At 43.3% G+C, this 19,255-nt stretch overlaps 1 protein-coding gene across 2 annotated transcripts in view; it reads right to left on the bottom strand.

Annotated features, from left to right (window-relative positions):
• Positions 1-17,408, bottom strand: part of RFTN1 (raftlin, lipid raft linker 1) — a 101,220-nt gene extending 83,812 nt beyond the window's left edge. The window contains exons 1-2 of one of the 2 annotated variants that reach the window (XM_054058262.1): positions 17,253-17,408; positions 6,004-6,159 (exon numbers count right to left, since the gene is read on the bottom strand). In XM_054058262.1, the coding sequence (XP_053914237.1) occupies positions 6,004-6,148 (145 nt within the window). In that variant the 5' untranslated portion in view covers positions 6,149-6,159; positions 17,253-17,408. Of the gene's footprint in view, positions 1-6,003; positions 6,160-17,169 lie in introns of both variants that reach the window. The other variant, XM_054058261.1, reaches the window with a different exon arrangement.
• Between the last annotated feature and the right edge of the window lie 1,847 nt (positions 17,409-19,255).

The following is a 19,255-nucleotide window of genomic DNA, read 5'->3' as shown; positions in this document are numbered from 1 at the left end:
TGACCTCAATGCCAGGGAAAGTCATGAACAGGTCATCCTGAGTGCTATCACACAGCATGCGCAAGACAACCAGGTGATCAGGCCCAGTCAACATGGGTTTATGAAACGCAGGTCCTGCCAAACTAACCTGATTGCCTTCTATAACAAGGTGACCCACTTAATGGTTGAGGGAAAGGCTGTGGATGTAGTGTACTTCAACTTCAGTGAAGCCTTTGACATCGTTTCTCACAGTATCCTACTTGAGAAATTGGCGACCACCAGCCTGGGCAGGTGTACTCTCTGCTGGGCAAAAAACTGGCTCAATGGCCGGTCCCAAAGAGTCTTGGTAAATGGAGCTAAATCCAGTTGGAGATCAGTCATGAGTGGTGTTCCCCAAGTCTTAGTCTGACGAGGGGATCGAACGTACCCTTAGTAAGTTTCCAGATGACACTAAGCAGAGAGGAAGTGTCGATCTGCTGGAGGGTAGGGAGGCTCTGCAAAGGGATCTGAACAGGCTGGACCAGTGGGCTGAGGCCCACAGCATGAGGTTTAACAAGGCCAAATGCCGGGTCCTGCACTTGGGACACAACAACCCTATGCAGTGCTACAGGCTTGAGGAAGAGTGGCTAGAAAACTCCCTGGCAGAGAAGGACCTGGGGGTGTTGGTTGACAGCCCACTGAACAGGAGCCAGCAGTGTGTCCAGGTGGCCAAGAAGGACAACAGCATCTTGGCTTGTATCAGAAACAGCATGGCCAGCAGAAGCAGGGAAGGGATTCTGTCCCTGTACTCGGCACTGGTGAGGCTGCACCTCGAATACTGTGTTCAGTTTTGGGCCCCTCACTAAAAGAATGACATTAAGGTGCTGGAGCGTGTCCAGAGAAGAGCAACGAAGCTGGTGAGGAGGCTGAAGAACAAGTCTTACGAGAAGTGGCTGAGGGAACCGGGGTTGATTTATCCTAGAGAAAAGGAGGCTGAAAGAAGACCTTATCACTGTCCACAACTATCTGGAAGGAGGCTGTAGCGAGATGGGTGTTGGTTTCTTCACCCAAGTGATAAGACAAGAGGGAATGGCCTCAAGCTGTGCCAGGGGAGGTTCAGATTGGACACCAGGAAAAATTTCTTCACCGAAAGGGTTATCAAGCACTGGCAGAGACTGCCCAGGGAGATGGTTGAGTCACCATCCCTGGAAGTGTTCAAAAGATGGGTACATGAAGTGCTCAGGGATATGACTTAGTAGTAGACGGATATGGTTGGACTTGATGATCTCAAAGGTGTTTTCCAACCTATGGATTCTATGATAAATCCTAAGTCATGTTTTCTGATCTTGTCACAAAAGGTTTGCTGCAACATTAAGTCAATGCTATTGAATTTTATTATCCTTTATTTTTTTTGTTATAAAATTTAATCATTGCCACTCAGCATTACTATTGTCTTAAAGTCAGTGAGAAGGCCACCAGCTGAGCAACTCTGAAGCAAGAATTACCCAGCAAGGAGCTAGAAGAACATTCAAACAGCAGATACAGCTACTGACAGTGAGTCGTCTCCATCTCCAAGGCATTACCTGCATCCGTCGCACGCCACCACTGGGAGCATCAGGACTTGTCAGATGGAATGACTCAGGGGGAGCAGCAAAAAAACAACTGAGGGTAGAAACCTGACAGAAGAAATTGGCTGAAGACGGAGACGATGCAGGAGTGGACTGTACAGTGACAAGTGAGACTGGCTCAGTGAGGGAATGACCTGAGGGCAAGGTGGACAGAGTTCAAGAGCTGGATGAGCACATCATGAATGAAGCTACACATTGCAGTCAGGCCAACCTAACAGCTCACTGCGGCCAACAGGGGAAAGGTCTTGCTTTATTCTGCACCTCTAGCACTTTGCTGACCCTGCAACGAAGAGGTCGAGAAGTAAAAGGATGTGATGATTTTATCAAATTAATTTAGGTGAAATCTGGTGTGATTTCATCTGAGGGAGAGCAGCAGCCCACAAGCTTTGGAAGGTACAGATGACTAAGAGCAGAGCACAGGATAACACTGTCAAGGGACAACACTGAAGAAAGATTGTGATTTCTGGGAAGAAGCCACCTTAGCAGAAACTAGAAAGATAAGACTCATAAGCAGACATTATAAAGCTGACAACTCAAAACAAGCATACCCACCCCAAGGTTTTGAAATGCCATAGCAAAGTGCTCCTTATTCCTCTAGTGACAATCTCCACTAGATGATAATCCTCTGCTGCTACTATCCATTACCACACTTGCTCAAGAAGTAAAGGACAGTAGCAAATCTAGCCATTTTCATTCTGAAGAACCACACAGGTTACCAGTGCTGTGGCACATGATGGAAAATGAGGGTTCTCTATAGTCTGCTTTCCCTGGGAAATCTTTCTCTATACACTTTACTTCCAAGTACATCAATTCTGAAACACTGGGAAACCTCAGAATGAAGGTTACACTTGCAACCTTAGTTTTGTCTTTTGCATCTATATGTTATTTATACAGTACTTAAATAAGCTGATTAAACACTGTTCTCCACTGGACATCTACATTAGTGCAAAGCAAAGCTCAAGTTTGGAAATGAGTAAAAACGTACGATAAAGGAGCATATTTCCTTACACTCCTTCTGGTGTTTCTGTCAGAAGGTAAACGGTAACCAAAAACAGCAAGCAAGAAAAGTTAAGTTTCTGGCTAATGCAGCAAAGAAATGACTGGTGTGGCAGTATTTTATTCCTGTTTTCAACAGGGATATGAGCTCGTAACAGCGTGAGCTGATTAAAACAAGGTCCTTTTTATTTTCCTGACTGCATACTCCCACCACTTCTGCCAGCTCCAGCATTCTTCAGACCTTTCCATAAGACACCGATCTGGCAGAGAGTAACCAAACAAAAAGACTGCATAGACTTCTGCCAGCTCCATGAGTTCAATCAATTCACAGAGCTGATAGAAGACAAGAGTAACGCAGTATCTCCCCACATATAGCTGCAGAAAACTTAGATCCACCTAGCTGCCTGTGAAACTGCAGTTAAAACACGCGCCACATACTAGAAGTGATATCTGATTGTGGGGGTGTGCTACAGGAAAGACAGAGAGGGGCTCTCTATTAGGGAGTGCAGAGATAGCATGAGGGGTGATGGTTTTAAGCTGAAAAGACAGATTTAGATTAGATATTAGGAAGAAATTTTTTACTGCAAGCAAGGTGGTGAGGCACTGGAACAGGTTGCCCAGAGAAGTCATGGATGCTCCATCCCTCAAGGTGTTCAAGGCCAGGTTAAATGAGATTTTGAGCAATTTGATCCAGCGTGAGGTACCCCTCCCCGTGGCAGAGGGGTTGGAACTAGATGACTTTTAAAGTCCCTTCCAAAGCAAACCACTCTATGATTATATGGGTATCAGACTGGAGAATTCATGCAGTTCCTAACCGCAAATGTGACCAGCATCCACATTTATGTCTAAAGTCAATGAGAGTTGCCTTTGGGACATGTGAAGAAACACCAAGGACTTGGAAAAATTCTGGCAGTAATCTGTGTATTAGCTCCAACTTGCAACATGGGAGATAATCATATCCTTCTCACCATTAAGATTAAATACTTGTGACAGATAGCTAACAGAGCAGCAAACATTCTACAAAAGCCCCAGAGAAAAATGAGTACCCCTCTTCAGAGTCAGGCTCCCTAGTGTTGTAAATAAGGCCTAGAATACAATAAAATACTCTGCAGCCACTTACAATTTAGCATGGCTTATTCTATAAACCTGATGAAGCTGAAAACCTGTGAAAGAAAGAGTGATGTCAGGGCATGCATACACACTGAAAGGGCTAGAGTAGTCACAGAAGACACCCCTCACAATCCAAATGTTCTTTTTACACAGCTGTGAGCATCTGATTTTTAGAAGCCTCTGAATCCACACAGGCATAGGTGAAACACTCATCATTAACAGCAGCAGAGATTATTTCTGAGCGAAACTATAAACGAACCAGTGATGCTGCCACCACTGAAAAAACCTGGAGTGCTGTAACGCTACACAGTGGGATGTGAGCCTTTATCCAGCCAATGACATGAACAGGGAGTGAGCTGCATAACCACAAGCTGTTGCTCTGCCAATCCTGAGAGCACAGAGATGTGGCTGATACTAAGGAAAAACAGCAGGAACAACAGCCTCACCCCCTCCTCGTCTGCCTATCCACTGTCATCTCCAGAGACCAGAGTGATAGCTATACAACATGCCAGAGCAGAACTTAATGGGAGCTGAATAGCTTATACTTTTTGCAAAGCCAAAGAATTTGATAAAAGTGATTTTACTCACAATTTCTTTGAAGCCGTGCCTCCTACAATCACAGTAAAGAAATCTTTGATGAGTAAGAAAAACGTACAAGTAAGCTTTGCAACAAACCTATCCATTTAATCAGATTGGGAAAGTCTGGGTTTAATTTTTTACCCTGGCCAGACAACCTCTGTGCATAAGGCAAGTTACATTGCTATCACATGTAGCGATTCTTCTGCTATCCAGTGAAAAGATGAAATTACATAAGGTATCAGGAGAATGCACACGCTGAAACTTACGAGGCAATCAGAACAGTGATGAGTATCCCAGAAGTGTATCCTCAATATCAGCTCACTTACGCTAATGACACAGTGTACAGTATATCTCAGTAAAAGTTGTCAAACTATCAAAGAACACAAACAATTCACTTTGAAATAAAAATACATAAATGGAGAAACAACTGCAATACATAAACATGAAAAAAATTCCTCTCCTACTTGTTTGATGCTCTCAATAACTGCAGTGCATCCCAATTAGTGTAGCAAAAAAACACCAGAATCCATGAGGACAGGAGATAAGCACTATGAAAAGTTTGAAAATTTCTCACCTCCCACACTGCCTACAAAAGCACACTCCCGTCCAGCCACCTACTCCAAGCCTCCACCTTTTCCCAAATTTGAGTTTACTTGCAGCAAGTTTTAAAAAACAACAAATTCACGTTACTCTGGGCTGAACATACTGAACGGCACAAGAGGTATCGCATCAAGTGACGTTACCAGCAGCTCTTTGTCTCACACAGTGAGTGAGAGACGTACTGGGTTGGCTTTTCCTTTGACCCGACTTGCAAAACAAGAGAAGCAGCAACACGCTGCAGGGCAAAAGCATAGAGGCTCTACTTGGCATCCTGCCAGCTAGCTAAAACAGATTTTGGTACTGTGTTGGTTTATATATAGCAAGAAGCAGGTCCCAGCCTTCTGCTCAAGCTTCAGATTTCCAAATGGTGTGAGGAGTCATTGCTTGTAGAACAGGCTAATTTTGAAGTAAAAGAGGGCACAGGCGATGGTGTGAGCAATACTGGCAGAGATACTTGATGTCAATCAGGAAGGAAAGAAATGGAATATCTGTGGATTGGCATGTGAATTAAAGGAAGACTATTTCAGAGAGCAAAAAAGAAAGAAGAGTAAAAAAAATCGCATGAGACTGGACCTTCACCCCTTTGATGTTTTAGATCTTCAGTGTCTCCCACTATCCTGTTTCCACCCATGTGGGTGGACCTGTAAGTCTTTGTAGGCACATAACAGTTATTTAAGGTAAGTTAGCAAAACTGAAAACACTAACTTTAACCTCTCAAACTACTCCTGAGGGAGCACAGGGAGCAGAAGCGGAGTAAGAAAAAAGAGCAGGAGAGTATATAAACTAGCAGACCTAAACTGTTTTACCACATGGAACCTGGACAAAATGCAAATTAAGGAAACAAGATCCATATTAGAGTAAGCAAAAAAAAAAAGAGGGGAAGGAAGGGTTAAAAGAACAAAAAAACCTGAGAACCTACAGCAGCTCTAAGGTTAAAAACTTACAGAAAACTCTCAGTAAAGCCTGTGCATGTCCACATTATGACTGAAGAGAAGGCATTTACTTAAATAAACTAAAGATATTTTTAAAAACTTAACTATTATACACACTTTTCAAAAAAACGTCATGGAGTACATAACATGTTAACTTGAATAGAAAAAGAAAAATTTGAAGAACATTATTGTATGCTTACTATCACTTAGTGTCGTGAAGTCCAGGAATCGATATTCATAGAAAACATCTATCTTGGTTTCTACCTGGGGCCTCTTCAAAGTTGAATAGATATTACCAGGTCGCTTTTCATCATGCTTCTCTAGTTTGTTCAATCCACAACCCATTTCAGCAGCTCCTGATACAAAAAGCAGGAAAAAGGAAAAAAGGAAAAATTCGTAAACACCATTTACTTCTTTTTTTTCTTTACGGTTTCATGCAACACAATAGTACATTATGGTCATTTTTAGTTTTTAAATACAAGCTGCCTACAAACTGTATGAAACTGTATAATTAAATAAATGCTCAGAGAGTAACTGAAATATATACTTCCACTCATATCAACCCTCAGGCTTGCTATTATTTTATTGGAAAATTGACAGCTTAATGCATGTATTATGCATCTTTCATATGCATTCAGTAGTATACCTGGAAGACACATATTCTATTATAAAAAGTGGCTGAAAATGCAAAATAACTTGCTAACATATGGGTTGACAACTTAATAACAATTTCTGCATATGAAGTTACTATGAGAGCAGATAGCATTATCTTACAGAGATCTTTGTAATGTTCAAATTAGTATCTAGACTTTGAAGTCAATGGAAAAAGCAGGTTTTCTGAGAAGTAACAGCATTTAAAAAAAAAAAAACTATCTCATTTCCTTCCACCTCATTTTTTTCAGGTAAGCTACAGGAAATAATGGCACTTTGTAGAAGCCATCTTCAAACCAGAAAAGGCACATGGCTACAGAACTGGACCAGATAAAACTAATTCTTCTTAATAAGCTACCAGTCCACAAGATTACTGCTGACAAACATTTATAGAATCATAGAATGGTTTGAGCTGGAAGGGACCTTAAACATCATCCAGTCCAAACCTGCTGATGGGCAGGGACATGTCCCACCAGACCAGGTTCCTCAAGATCCCATCCAACCCAGCTTTGAACACTCCCAAGGAGCGGGCATACACAGCTTCTCTGGGCAACCTGTAGCAGTGTCTCACCACCCTCACTGTGAAGAATGTCTTCATAATGTCTAATCCAAATCTTCACTCTTCCAATTTAAAGCTGTTCCCCCTCATCCTATCACTGCACGCCCTGCTAAAAAGTCCCTTCCCAGCTTTCTTGTACACCCCTTTACTGGAAGGCGGCTCTAAGGTCTCCTCGGAGCCTTCTCTTCTCCAGGCTGAACAACAACAACCCTCTCAGCCTGTCCTCATAGCAGAGGTGCTCCAGCTCTCTGATCGTGTAGGTTTCTCCGTAACTGGCACATTATGGCTTATGTGAGTACAAGGGAATAGCCTGGTGAAAATACACACATGATGCAAAATCCTCTCATTTCTCTTCAACAATGCTGGCTGCACTGAGCCAAATTATTTCAACCAACACTGAATATCAGAAGATAAAAAGGCACACCAGCTAGGCACCGGAGGTTTTTCATTACAACCCACCCAACAGGCTTCCTCCACCTACACAGAGAAACTCATGCCTCAAGACCAGGAAGAGAGACACAGCATAAGCACCCAGGGACAAAAATGGGGTCCCATGGGACATTCCAGGTACGTCAAGGCATAGGATCCATTCAGCGCAAACGTGCTGCATGAAGCATTACAAAGACCGGTGTTTCAGCCTCCCTGCAACCTCTGACAGATAGCAATGAGCACCTGAAAAATTTCAGACTAGGGCTGCCTTTACCTTGATAATAAACCAAACATAGAGAATGAAGAACTAGCTCAGGCTCCCTGTCTCCAAAAGATGGGCTTGTAAGCTTACGCCCCAGCTACATGCCCAAAATGGTTAGAAAGAAATGGTTAGAAAGTCAACCAAATTTCCAGCCTCAAAGGATTTGGAATCTACTTATAAAAATGTGATTATACTTCCATTATGCTTTAAGTTTTACGATTTTTGTCCCTCCCTCATATTTCTTTGTGAAATCATTTCTATGAAGAGTTACCAAATTCCTTCCCATGTTTGCTAGCATAAGTGTACTGAAGTCCTTCCCGCCACTCAGAAGGCAGGATCTCTGCTCCCCTCCATCACCGCACTCACACTCATTTGCATTGTTTGTTTTCATTTCTCTACATGAACACAGGTGACCATACGCTCAAAATGAGATCTTAACAAGGTCTATTAAAAGCACAGTGATGCTTTCCCTGTTTCTACTGCAAATAAAATGCCTACTGCACCTAAAACCATCAGTCACAGTTGAATCACATTCATTGTTTACCGTCAGCTTCTCAGTAGCCAAAGAACCCATTTCTCTTCATTTTTATCCAACACAGCTAACTGAGAAGTTTCCAACTCATCCCTTATGACCTCGATCTATTCCTTTGCATTTCCACTACTTGGCAATAATCTCATCCCATTCTCCTTCACTCCTGGAAGAGCTTGACATCCTTCCAGGCTCAGCAGTGCTGCCCACCTTCACATCATCTACAGGGCCCATAAGTGCACGCCTAGGTCTTATTATGAAGTCAACAGTAAATAAACCAAAATAGGACTGACCGACACAAACCTTAAGAAATTACCATAGTAAATATTCAATCATACAGAAACCAGAAGCAGAAAAAACATTCCTTAGCAAGACCTGCAATATCCTCAAGTTGCGCCAAGGGTGGTTTAGATCACACATTAGGAAAAATTTCTTTACCAAAAGAGTGGTGAAACACTAGAATGGCTGCGCAGGGAAGCTGTGGAGTCTTATTCCCTGGAGGTGTTAAAAAAATGTGTAGACATGGCAATTTGAGACATGGTTTAGTAGGCATCGTGGTGTATTGTGCTGATGGTTGGACTTGATGGTCTTAGAGACCTTAATGATTCTATAATCATTCTATAATTCCATGATTCTATGATTCCTGAACTTCAAGTATTTGGTGGATTCATACAACAGAAAACAACCTTCCCTGCTTATTTTGAGAGACAAGTAAAAACTATTTTATTTTAACAACTTCTATAAATGAAAATTAGAGTTGGGGATTTTTTTTTTTTCTTTCAGAATTTATAGTTTAAAAACCCTGGGGATCTTTTTCTGTTCCCAAAATGATACTTCCTACTTTTTTTTTTAAAATGACAACTACTTCCACTAAGTAAAGTGGACGTAAAAGAAAGCAAAAGGAAGGAAAAGAAACTGCTGTGTGTATGTACTTACACATAGCAGTTGCTTTCTTTCGCCCATGCAATATGATTAGCTGAAGACTAAAATGTTACTTATTTTAAGTATAAATGTATATTGGATATTAATGTGCCTAACAAGATATGCATATTTCCACAGACTGTAATGGAACACATCTAGCAGTAATTTAATAGACTGTAGAGTGAGGAATTAAGATAGCATTAACCATTAGCAAGTCTATCAGATTTCTTGTTTTAGTGATGGCTCAGTAATTCTTAAACATGATAAGTATACAGAACGGCATTTTGTAAGTAAAAAAATTCCATTCCAGAGGTCACTAAGCAGCAGTGCCTGCGACCCTTAGTTATACAGAGAGTCCAAAATCCACAGGACTCTTCAGACAGTGATGGCTGCAGAAGGAGGCCTTTGGGACTCTGTATTTTGCATCACAGAGAGTTTTGCATTCTTTCCTAAACGGGGGTGAAAGTGCCAGAAAATACAAGCCTGCTCTTCAGTGGCAGCCACAAACAATCTCCGAGGCTTCCCTAGCAAACCTTTCCTCAGGCCTTTTGAGAAAACCAGTCCTCTCTCATTGTCCATGCGAGTCGTGATCTCTGCAAAGAGAGCCAACCCATGGAGCCTTTCAGCATGGAGATACTTCCCCACTTGGGACTGGACTGAAAACATACTTTTTTTTTTTTTTTTAAATTAATTCACTGCATGACTGCTTCCTAGAAGACTGATTTTCACCTTTCTCCTGCTTGGCTAAAACTTCAGCTAGTATTCTGAGAATAAACACTTCTCCACATTTTGTTAAGTATAGACAACTATATTTATGTTGTTAAAGCACATATATGGAAAAGGATGTTTTCACTGGAATAAAAATAAGGTATCAGTATAAAAAATGTTTCACAACATCACAGTCTTTTCCACAGTAATTAGGATAAAAGTGATGCAGCAGTAGAAAGGAAATATTAAGAAATAAAGATCCTGCTTTAATAGAGAAGTCTAAGTACTAAAAAAGTTGCAGAGGGGTTTGAAGACTTAAAAGTTTTCTCAAAGATACTGATGATGTGTGCATGACAAGGAATCACTGAATTCTGATCAATGTTAATCCACAAACTTCCTACTAGGAGAGCTCACTTTATAACCTTCCTTCCAAAGACCTAATGCTAGTTATTATCCTCTTCCTTCTTCTTCTTTGCAGAAAAGTTAGTTCGGTCCAGAGTCTTTCCACCCGTTTGAAAATACCTCCTTGCTTTTCATTTACAAATCTAGCTCTCACCAGGACATTATTCACTTTCTTAATTTTCTACACTGAAGTTACCAGAGAGTGCTGTAAGAGATGTTCCTCACTGATGCACTCAAAGCAATCCAGACCCACTTCAATCCCTTTTTTCAGCCAGTATATTGCTTTGCTATACGGGATGCTTAAGGTTACTGTACTACAAATATTTATCCTGGCTCTATACACCTACATGCAAATTCTACTTCTTTTATTCAGTATTAAAGCAAAATATTATCACAAACTTTCACTTTCTAGTAAGTTTTAAAAAAATTCTTAAAAAACACTGCCAAATTTTCAACTCTTCGCTCTCCAGTAGGTTCTAAAACAGACCTTTCCATTAATACAAATATTAATTGTCACCTCATTAGTTCCACACTTGGAACCTGGATACCTGGTGTGAGATAAATACCTGGAGTGAGAGAAAGCATAACATCTCATGAAGAATATTAACCACTAAAATTAAGATTTAGCTATGGGGTCTTGCACGTACACGTGCTGGAAAAACTAACTCTGTCCACAAATTCACTTAGAATGTGAATCTTACACAAGCTCTGTGATCTTGGTAACCTCTAAAACTGTTCTGGTGTGTAGCCATGGGATAATAATACTGGAACTGAAACTCAGATCTAACAGCAGATTGGGGGGGGGTAATCTATTTCTCTTTTTAATTTTGCAAAACATCAAAAATGGAAGCTGTGATGAGCTGCAGAACAGCAAAGCCTACGGTCAATTAATTCCCAGGTTTGCCTTTGCCCAGCAAAGGCCCTGGCGAGTTAGGAAAGGAGCAGCTTGCTGCTACAAACTGATTCCAAAAATTTAACCCAAGACTTGTGTATCCCAAGTAAAACCTCCAACTTGCAAGATACAGTATAAGCCTCTTGCCACTACCTTGTCCTCTCCGTTATAGGCCTTTATCATGTATTTAGGAGTGGAGGAGTTCTGGGGAGCATCTGAATGAACAGAACCCATCCCAGCACAGCAAATTCTCTGCCCCTGAACACTCTTTCCCAATGCACATTTTACTGGAACCAGTACCATCCTTTGCCATAAAAAAAAAAAAAAACAAACAAACAAAATTACAACAAACTGTAGTCAGCAAAAGGGAAAAAAAAAAAATTCCATTTTTAAGCACCTCCGTGATCCATAAAAATGAGAATATCTTGAATAAAATATAGGAATTTTTATAACTCTTCTGGAAATCTGCCAAGTTTTCAGCTCACCATCTTTGAACCTAAGCTTTGTCAAAATACTCTTGCAGCTTGGAGTTGCTTTCTTACTTTACTAGCTTGTGTTCAAAACAGACAAAATACAACAAATTCAGAATTAGCAAAGAACAAGCATAAAATAATTCCATGTAGCTAACAACTTATTTTCTTGTTAATAGTGGTTTAGGCCCCAGGATTCCTTTTCAGCAGAAAAAAGGGCACAAGCAAAGAGAAGAAAAGAAACTTGCCTTCTATCTCATTTTTTCTTTGGGGCTTTTTGGGGAACAAATTGAGTTATTTGTCTGACATATCACCCCCTCCTTTCATGGAACTCCATAATAATTTATCTCCAAGGAATAATAATGAAAATTACACTGAAAAATAACAGAACCCCATGGTTAATGGAAGTTTGAATGGATTAGCAGCCTAAGTAATTTAAGGGATGTTTATCAACGCAACACATATTGGCTAAACAGTTTATTTCAATTCTATCAATATTATGGAAAGCATCATGTCAATGACTACTCGCAAGGATGACTTGAAAAGTATTCCTTAAGAATTCTTTTAAATAATATTGGAGTCAACAGCTAAGTATACAGCATTAGTCTGAATATCCTAATACATGTGTAAGGGCAATACACTACCACCTGAAATAGAAATTAATTTTAATATTTACAACGGCATCCAAAGAAAACATGCTGTACAGGTAAATTATGCTATTGTCAGCTCTTTTTTAAGCACAATTAATAAGAAAAAGCTTGCTTGCATTAACGCATTCTAAATGTTTATTGTCCAGAACTAGCAGCCTCATTTTGTAAGCTTTATCGTTAATTTAATTTTTTTTTTAAATGCTTATCCTAAGTTACTGCTAAAATGCCTTTAACAAAAATATGGAATACAGCGCTCCTACTGATGAGTGCAGCAGCTGGGAAACATGATAACTGCAGTGTATTAATAGGTTTTCTCCCTTGATTTTGGTTAAGTCCTTTCATCTTGGTTCTTCCTTCCATGGGCAATACTGAGCTTACAGAAACGCTAGAAGGCTTTTATTATAGGACTTCACATTTCTTGCCCAGTAATGAGACGCTCTTCTTCTCTTAAACCGTCACTCCTGCAAACCTGACCTTTCCATTTTCAAAATAATAAGCACTTCATGCTCAGCTCAGTTCACTTGCTGGCATGTGGTCACTTAATTCTTGCATCCTTCCCAGTTTACCAAACACCAGAGTGCTTACTACCCTATTCAGCTCTAAACAAACCCTGAGAGAACTTCCAAACGATGCTAGAGTCCCTCTCCTAGCACAGTTAAAGCAAGGACGCAGAGGAGAAATAGCAAGCAGAAGTAAACATCAGGCGGAGAAATATAACCAAAGCAAAGGATTAAAAACACCAGACCTGACAAACTGGAGGCACAGGTAAACAAAGAAAGGAGAATGGTATTCTAGGATGATCCTTTATAGGTTTTCAGAAAAAACGCCATGCTGACATATCCACATTTTTCCCCATTCTGGCTTACTGCTGCATAGGCCTTTTGTGAGATTACACCATTAAATGGTAAATTCCTTACCAAGAGATACCTACTTGGTCTTTTTATCCACATGTATTACCACGCAGATAACTCTTTAAGCATATATTCGATAAACATCACAATAATTTTTATTTGTGGGGAGGGATCAGTTGTTTAAGTAACGAACGTTTACCAAGTTAAGTGGAAAGACTCTGAAACAGTTATTTTGAAAATACAAAGAACAATTACCATAAAGCAGCCCTATCTACTGCTGGATGTCACAGCTGACCAACTTCTCTTACCATACACTTATCAATTTGACTAGTGCTATCAGGATTTTAGACTTGCAGCTAATAACTAAATCTCTGCTTATAGAAAGGTTAGTGAAAGAATAATCCCAGATTTATTCTTTATGATTGACTTGATTTAAATTAAATGGCAGAGCAACCAAAGTAAACCTGCAATTAAGGTTTTCAATTTCAAAAGGCAAATCTCAAAAACTAAGGGAACACGTTAGTGAGATGAACAGGAATGAAAAGTTGGAGGACGTGAGCACAGGGGAGGTCTGGAATATGTTTAAACTACAATATGAATATCTGCAGAATTTGTAACCCAAGGAAGTGACAAGAGAATTCATAAGAAGGTTTCCAGACTCAGTGAGATGAATTACCTAATAAAGAAGGAAAGGTATAATAAGCAGAGGGCTTTCAAGGGACAGGAAAAAAGGCTCAGCAGAGGAAACTACAGTCTCGGATCAAGAAACACCAGCATGAAGTGAAATGTGCCAGAAGTCAAGCCCAGTTAGACAGGCCAAAGATGCCACAACTAAACGGAAGCAGAATACAAATCAGTAGGACTAATTTGGACTCATACCAAGAACTCTAGAAGACCTGTCATGATGAACTGCATATCCAGTTGCTAGAACTAACAAAATAAACTATTGCACCAGGTTTGCTACCACCTCCCTGCGAGACAAGAAAATGTACTGCCTGCGCTAAAAAAGCAGGAAACCATCATTTGGCCAGCTAAGGCTACTGACAGTCTAGGCTCAAGAATTTGCTAAGTTTTTTTTAGGAAGATAACAAAATAAGACATGTATAAATATGATATCGACTCAGTAAAGTTAGAATAGATTACTCTGGTGGGTCTTATTTGCAAGTCACAAAGAAAGCACAGCTGTAGCGTGCAGCACATCAAATAACACACCAGACTGATAACATCGTTTCAATAAAATATTAGGTGCTATTGTTTTTATGGTGGTGTTCAAAACAGCATTCTTGGGTTTAACTCTGCTGCCCTGCATAATGCACTCTTATTTTCCTCTGCACTGTCCCTGCAGGTCAGTGGGCCACCTCTGCCCATAACCAGGGGCTGCCACCAGCTGCCCTTAACCTTCTCTAGGGAAACAAAACAGGTTTGTGTCTGTGTACGTGTGGGTGAAAGGGTGGGAGGAAGAGGAGCAAACGAGATCAGAGAGAACTGGTGGAGGAGTAAGGCAAGTGTTGTGCTGGTATTGGGGAACCATCTGAGAACAGCAGGTTGGTGAGAGACTCCTACTCCTTACCCCACCCCATAACGCTCTTCCAAATGATTTAATACTTAGTAAGGCCATGATGCTATCTTCCTGTATAGCAGAAGATTTAGATGGTACCACACATTTCTACAAAATACTCTTAGGCAGGGTGTTTCTGGTCAAGATAAAGAAGCGTTAATATCACTAGAAAAAGTACCTGCAAACTTTCTGAAATACCATGGCTGAAAATATTCAAGCAAGATGCCTCTATGTGAAAAAAAGACTACTGAGATGCTAGGAAGGACTTGAGAACTACTCCAAAGAACTTAAGTGGAAACTATAGGGGCTAACATTTATTGTCTAGCCAATTAAAGACTGATTGGACTCAGGAGCATCATGCATTTTAACATTAGACAGGAATCCAACTTTCCTTTAAGGATAATTCCACACCACTCTGAACCAACAGGAAGCAGACATGAAAAACAGATGCATATTCCAATGTATGCCCAGTAGCTTCAAGGGCAGTGAGTGAAACCATAGTAAAACACAAAACTAGACAGACTTGACAGTCCTATGCTTACTGCTTCTTGCTGGTTTGCCACGGAGTAAAACCTAGGTCAACCAATTTGGGATAAAAGATATAGCAAACCACTGGAGCCAGGTGTGACGCTGTGGGATCTCACATGAGGCTGGGTGGATAAAATTAATCACATCACTATTATTCTATTTATTTATTTAAAATACAGACTTCATCAATTTTCATTTTTGTTCTTCAAAAGGCTATGGCTCTGGCCAGCTTTTCCACTGCAGATTCTAAGGCCGCTTCATTATCAATCCATTATATCCAATATGGTATCTGCACTTCCCAGTACCACAGCTCAGAAGTCCCCATGGTATTTAACCACAGCTGCATATACTCATTTCATGCTGCATTCTTGCTCTCAGACCAGGGGAATGCCAGCATTCAAGCAGCGGAAAGCCCCTTGTCTACAGTAACTAAGCTGAGGTTAAGTTAGATTCCTAAAATAACCCTTCATTCTGATACCTTTTTTTCTTAGAAAAACAGAAATTAAATACACAAACACAACCGCTGGTATTGTGAAAAAGAAGGTTACTGCCAGTAACTTGTTATTCGATGCCAGCGGCTGAAATGGATGGGATTCTTTAAAAATAAAACATAAAAGCAGATGCACAAACATATTTCCCTTTGTAAACTACAGATCAGCTGTGTCGTGACAATGTAAGTTGTTCTCCTACTAAATGAAAACCACTCAAAAACGTAATTTGTTTTATTTAATGGGAATAAAAATAGAAGCGACATAGCATCATACCAAAGCTTCCAAACTTTGGCCAAGAACATTAAGGAACGTTTTGTCAGGTGCAGTTAAATTTTTCTTACTTTACATCCATGAACCCCTCTAGCACCTCAGCCACCCCCACCCCACCCTCAGAGCACAGGGGGACTCCAGCCGTGCTCCCCATCCCGAGCCTCTGGCTCCACTCGTTCCCCTTGCCCGGGCTGGCAGCGCTCCGGAGCAAAGCGCGCTCCATCCTCACCGGGAACAAACGTCTCCAATTAATTATTTGACCAAGTTGGAAGCCTCAAAGAGCAGCTCCTAAAACCCATCCAACTGAATTCCCCCTTTCCAGAAACACACGGGCTGCGGGGAATACTTGCCCTGACAAGAATTTAGATCAACAAGAGGCGACGGGGATGCATTTCACGCTCAGATACGCAACTCATGACCCACGGTCGCGCTACAGCTACTTAAACTGAAATGAAAACGTGCTGAAACGGTACCGTGGGTTAAAAACAAAACGTTCGAGCCCAGCACGTGGGAGCAACGACCGCGAGATCTCACAGCCCAGCCCGCACCCCTCGGGCTGGCACCGGGTCCCCCCGGCGTTTGTCTCCTGTCCCGTCCCTGCATCCCCGGCGGCTCTCCCCCCCATATCCCGTCCCTGCATCCCTAGGGGGCTCTCCCCCCCATATCCCGTCCCTGCATCCCTAGGGGGCTCTCCCCCCCATATCCCGTCCCTGCATCCTCGGGGGCTCTCCCCCCCATATCCCGTCCCTGCATCCCTAGGGGGCTCTCCCCCCCATATCCCGTCCCTGCATCCCCGGCGGCTCTCTCCCCATATCCCGTCCCTGCATCCCCGGCTGCTCTGCCCCCATATCCCGTCCCTGCACCCCCGGCGGCTCTCCCCCCATATGTCGTCCCTGCACCCCCGGGGGCTCTCCCCCCATATCCTGTCCCTGCATCCCCGGGGGCTCTCCCCCCATATCCCGTCCCTGCATCCCCGGGGGTTCTTCCCTATCCCGGCTCTGCCTCCCCGGGCGCTCTCCGGCTCGCCGCGGCGCTGGAGTCGATTTCCCACCCCGCGAGCTCCCCGACTCTTTCCCAGCGAGCGGGACGGCGACCCCGCCGCTCCCCGGAGCTCCGCCGCAGCCCCCGGACGAGCGGAGGGACCGGACACCCCCCACCCCCGCCCGGAGCCGCGGTTCGGCAGCGCCGCACAGACCGGAATCCGCTCGGGAAGAGGGAGAGGCTGCCCGCAGCCCGGGATCCGCTCCCAACTTCAGCAGCCGCTTTGCCCGCTCGTACCTGGGACGGGCGCGGCGCAGCCCGGCGGCGCTGGAGGATGCCGAGCCCCAGTGACAGCGCTGCCTCCTCCTCCGGCTCCGCCGCAGGGAGGTGCCGGGCAGCCGGCACAAAGTTTGTGCGGCGCAGAGCTGGGAGGCGGCTCGGCGCTTCCTCTTCCTCCCGGCCCGCAGGGGGACGGCTCCGCCCGCCGGCCAGGGCTGGGAGCGCCGCGCACACCGCGGTCCGCGCACACGGAGCCTCTCCGTCGCCGCGCAGGCTCTTCGCCCTCTCTCGGGAACGGAAAGCCTTGGCTGCTTGGCCCCCATGCCTTTTCATCTTCTCAGCGCTGGTTAAATAACCGGCGTTGCTGAAGAGAAATGAGAGGATTTTGGATCGTCTGAGTATTTTCACCAAGCAATTCTCCCAGTCTTTCCTACTTAGATGAGCTGTAATGTGCAGTTTATGGAGAAACCTACATGATCACCTCTGCTATGAGGACAGGCTGAGAGTTGGGGTTGTTCAGCTTGGAGAAGACCTTATAGCAGCCTTCCAGTACCTGAAGGGGGCTACAAGAAAGCTGGGGAGGCATTTTTGACAGGGGCATGGAGTGACAGGACGAAGGGGAACAGCTTTAAACTGGAAGGGGGAAGATGTAGATTAGACATTAGGAAGAATTTCTTCACAATGATGCTGGTGAGGCACTGGAAGAGGTTGCTAGGAGAAGTTGTGGATGCCCATCCCTGGAAGAGTGCAAGGTCACACTGGATGAGGGCTTGAGCAGCCTGGTCTGGTGGGAGGTGTCCCGCAGAGGGGGCTGGAACAGGATGATCTTTAAGGTCCCTTCCAACTCGAACTTTTCTATGATTCTGTGGTGGCAAGCCCTCCCTTCTCCTGCTCAAACAAGTTCTGCTGCCTCAGCCTCTCCTTACATTCACAGAATCATAGAACCACTTGGTTGGAAAAGACCTTTGAGATCATTAAGCCCAACCGTACCTGTCCACTACTAAACCATATCCCTAAGCACTTTACCCACCCATCTTTTAGATACCTTCAGGGATGGTGACTCAACCACCTCCCTGGACAGTCTTTGTCAGTGCCCGATAACTCTTCCAGTGAGGGAATTTTTCCAAATGTCCATTCTGAACTTGCCCTGGCGCAACTCGTGGCCATTTCCTCTTTGTCCTATGACTTGTTACTTGGGAGAGGAGACCAACACCCACCTCACTAAAACCTCCCTTCAGGTAGTCGTAGACAGGGAAAAGGTCTCCCCTCAGCCGCTTCTTCTCAAGGCTAAAGGACCACAGTTCCCTCAGCCCCTTCTGATAAGACTTGCTCTGGCCCTGGCCTTGGTAGCCTTCCGCTGAGCTTCTTCCAGATTGTCAACAACTTTTTTGTAACAGGATGGTGGAGGAACAACACATCTGGACCCAGGATGTGGTCTAGAATAGCCCTCTTGAGTGCTAAAGGGGACAATCACTTTTCCCAAGCTACTGCCATTATCTTTGCTGGCTACAGTCAGCTTGCTGCCCACCAACATCCTCCCAGACTTTGCAACAGAGCAAAGTCAAATAGGTCGTCACCAATCTGGATCTGTGGAAAGTGCCTTCCTTTCCCAGAGACAGGATGTTCATCCTTGTTAAATTTCAAAAATTTCAGTCTGGCCTGCTCCTTGAGCCTGCCCAGGTCCTTTTGGGCAGCAGCTTGTCAACTGCACCCTCAGTATGGGGTCATGTCTAAACACTGCAACAGTGGATCTTGTCATCTCCTCCAAGTCCTTGTGAAACACATTAAATACAACAGGCCTCCACTTGCTGTTGCCCTCCAGACAAAGCACAACCCATTAAACTGCAGCTGTCTGAGCCCAAATACCCAACTGAGCTTTTTACCCATCTGGCTGTCCAACCACCTAGACTACAGAATCCTAAGCACATATAAAAATAGCACAAGAGCCAGGGCCAAGCACCTTCCTAAAGTTGCCATGGCATCCACTACCATCCCCATGATGCCTACAAATACAGCCATTT

Source organism: Cuculus canorus, chromosome 2 (genome assembly GCF_017976375.1).
Source record: "Cuculus canorus isolate bCucCan1 chromosome 2, bCucCan1.pri, whole genome shotgun sequence".
In the NCBI taxonomy this organism is placed as follows: domain Eukaryota; kingdom Metazoa; phylum Chordata; class Aves; order Cuculiformes; family Cuculidae; genus Cuculus; species Cuculus canorus.
This window is presented reverse-complemented; position numbering and strand designations above follow the sequence as displayed.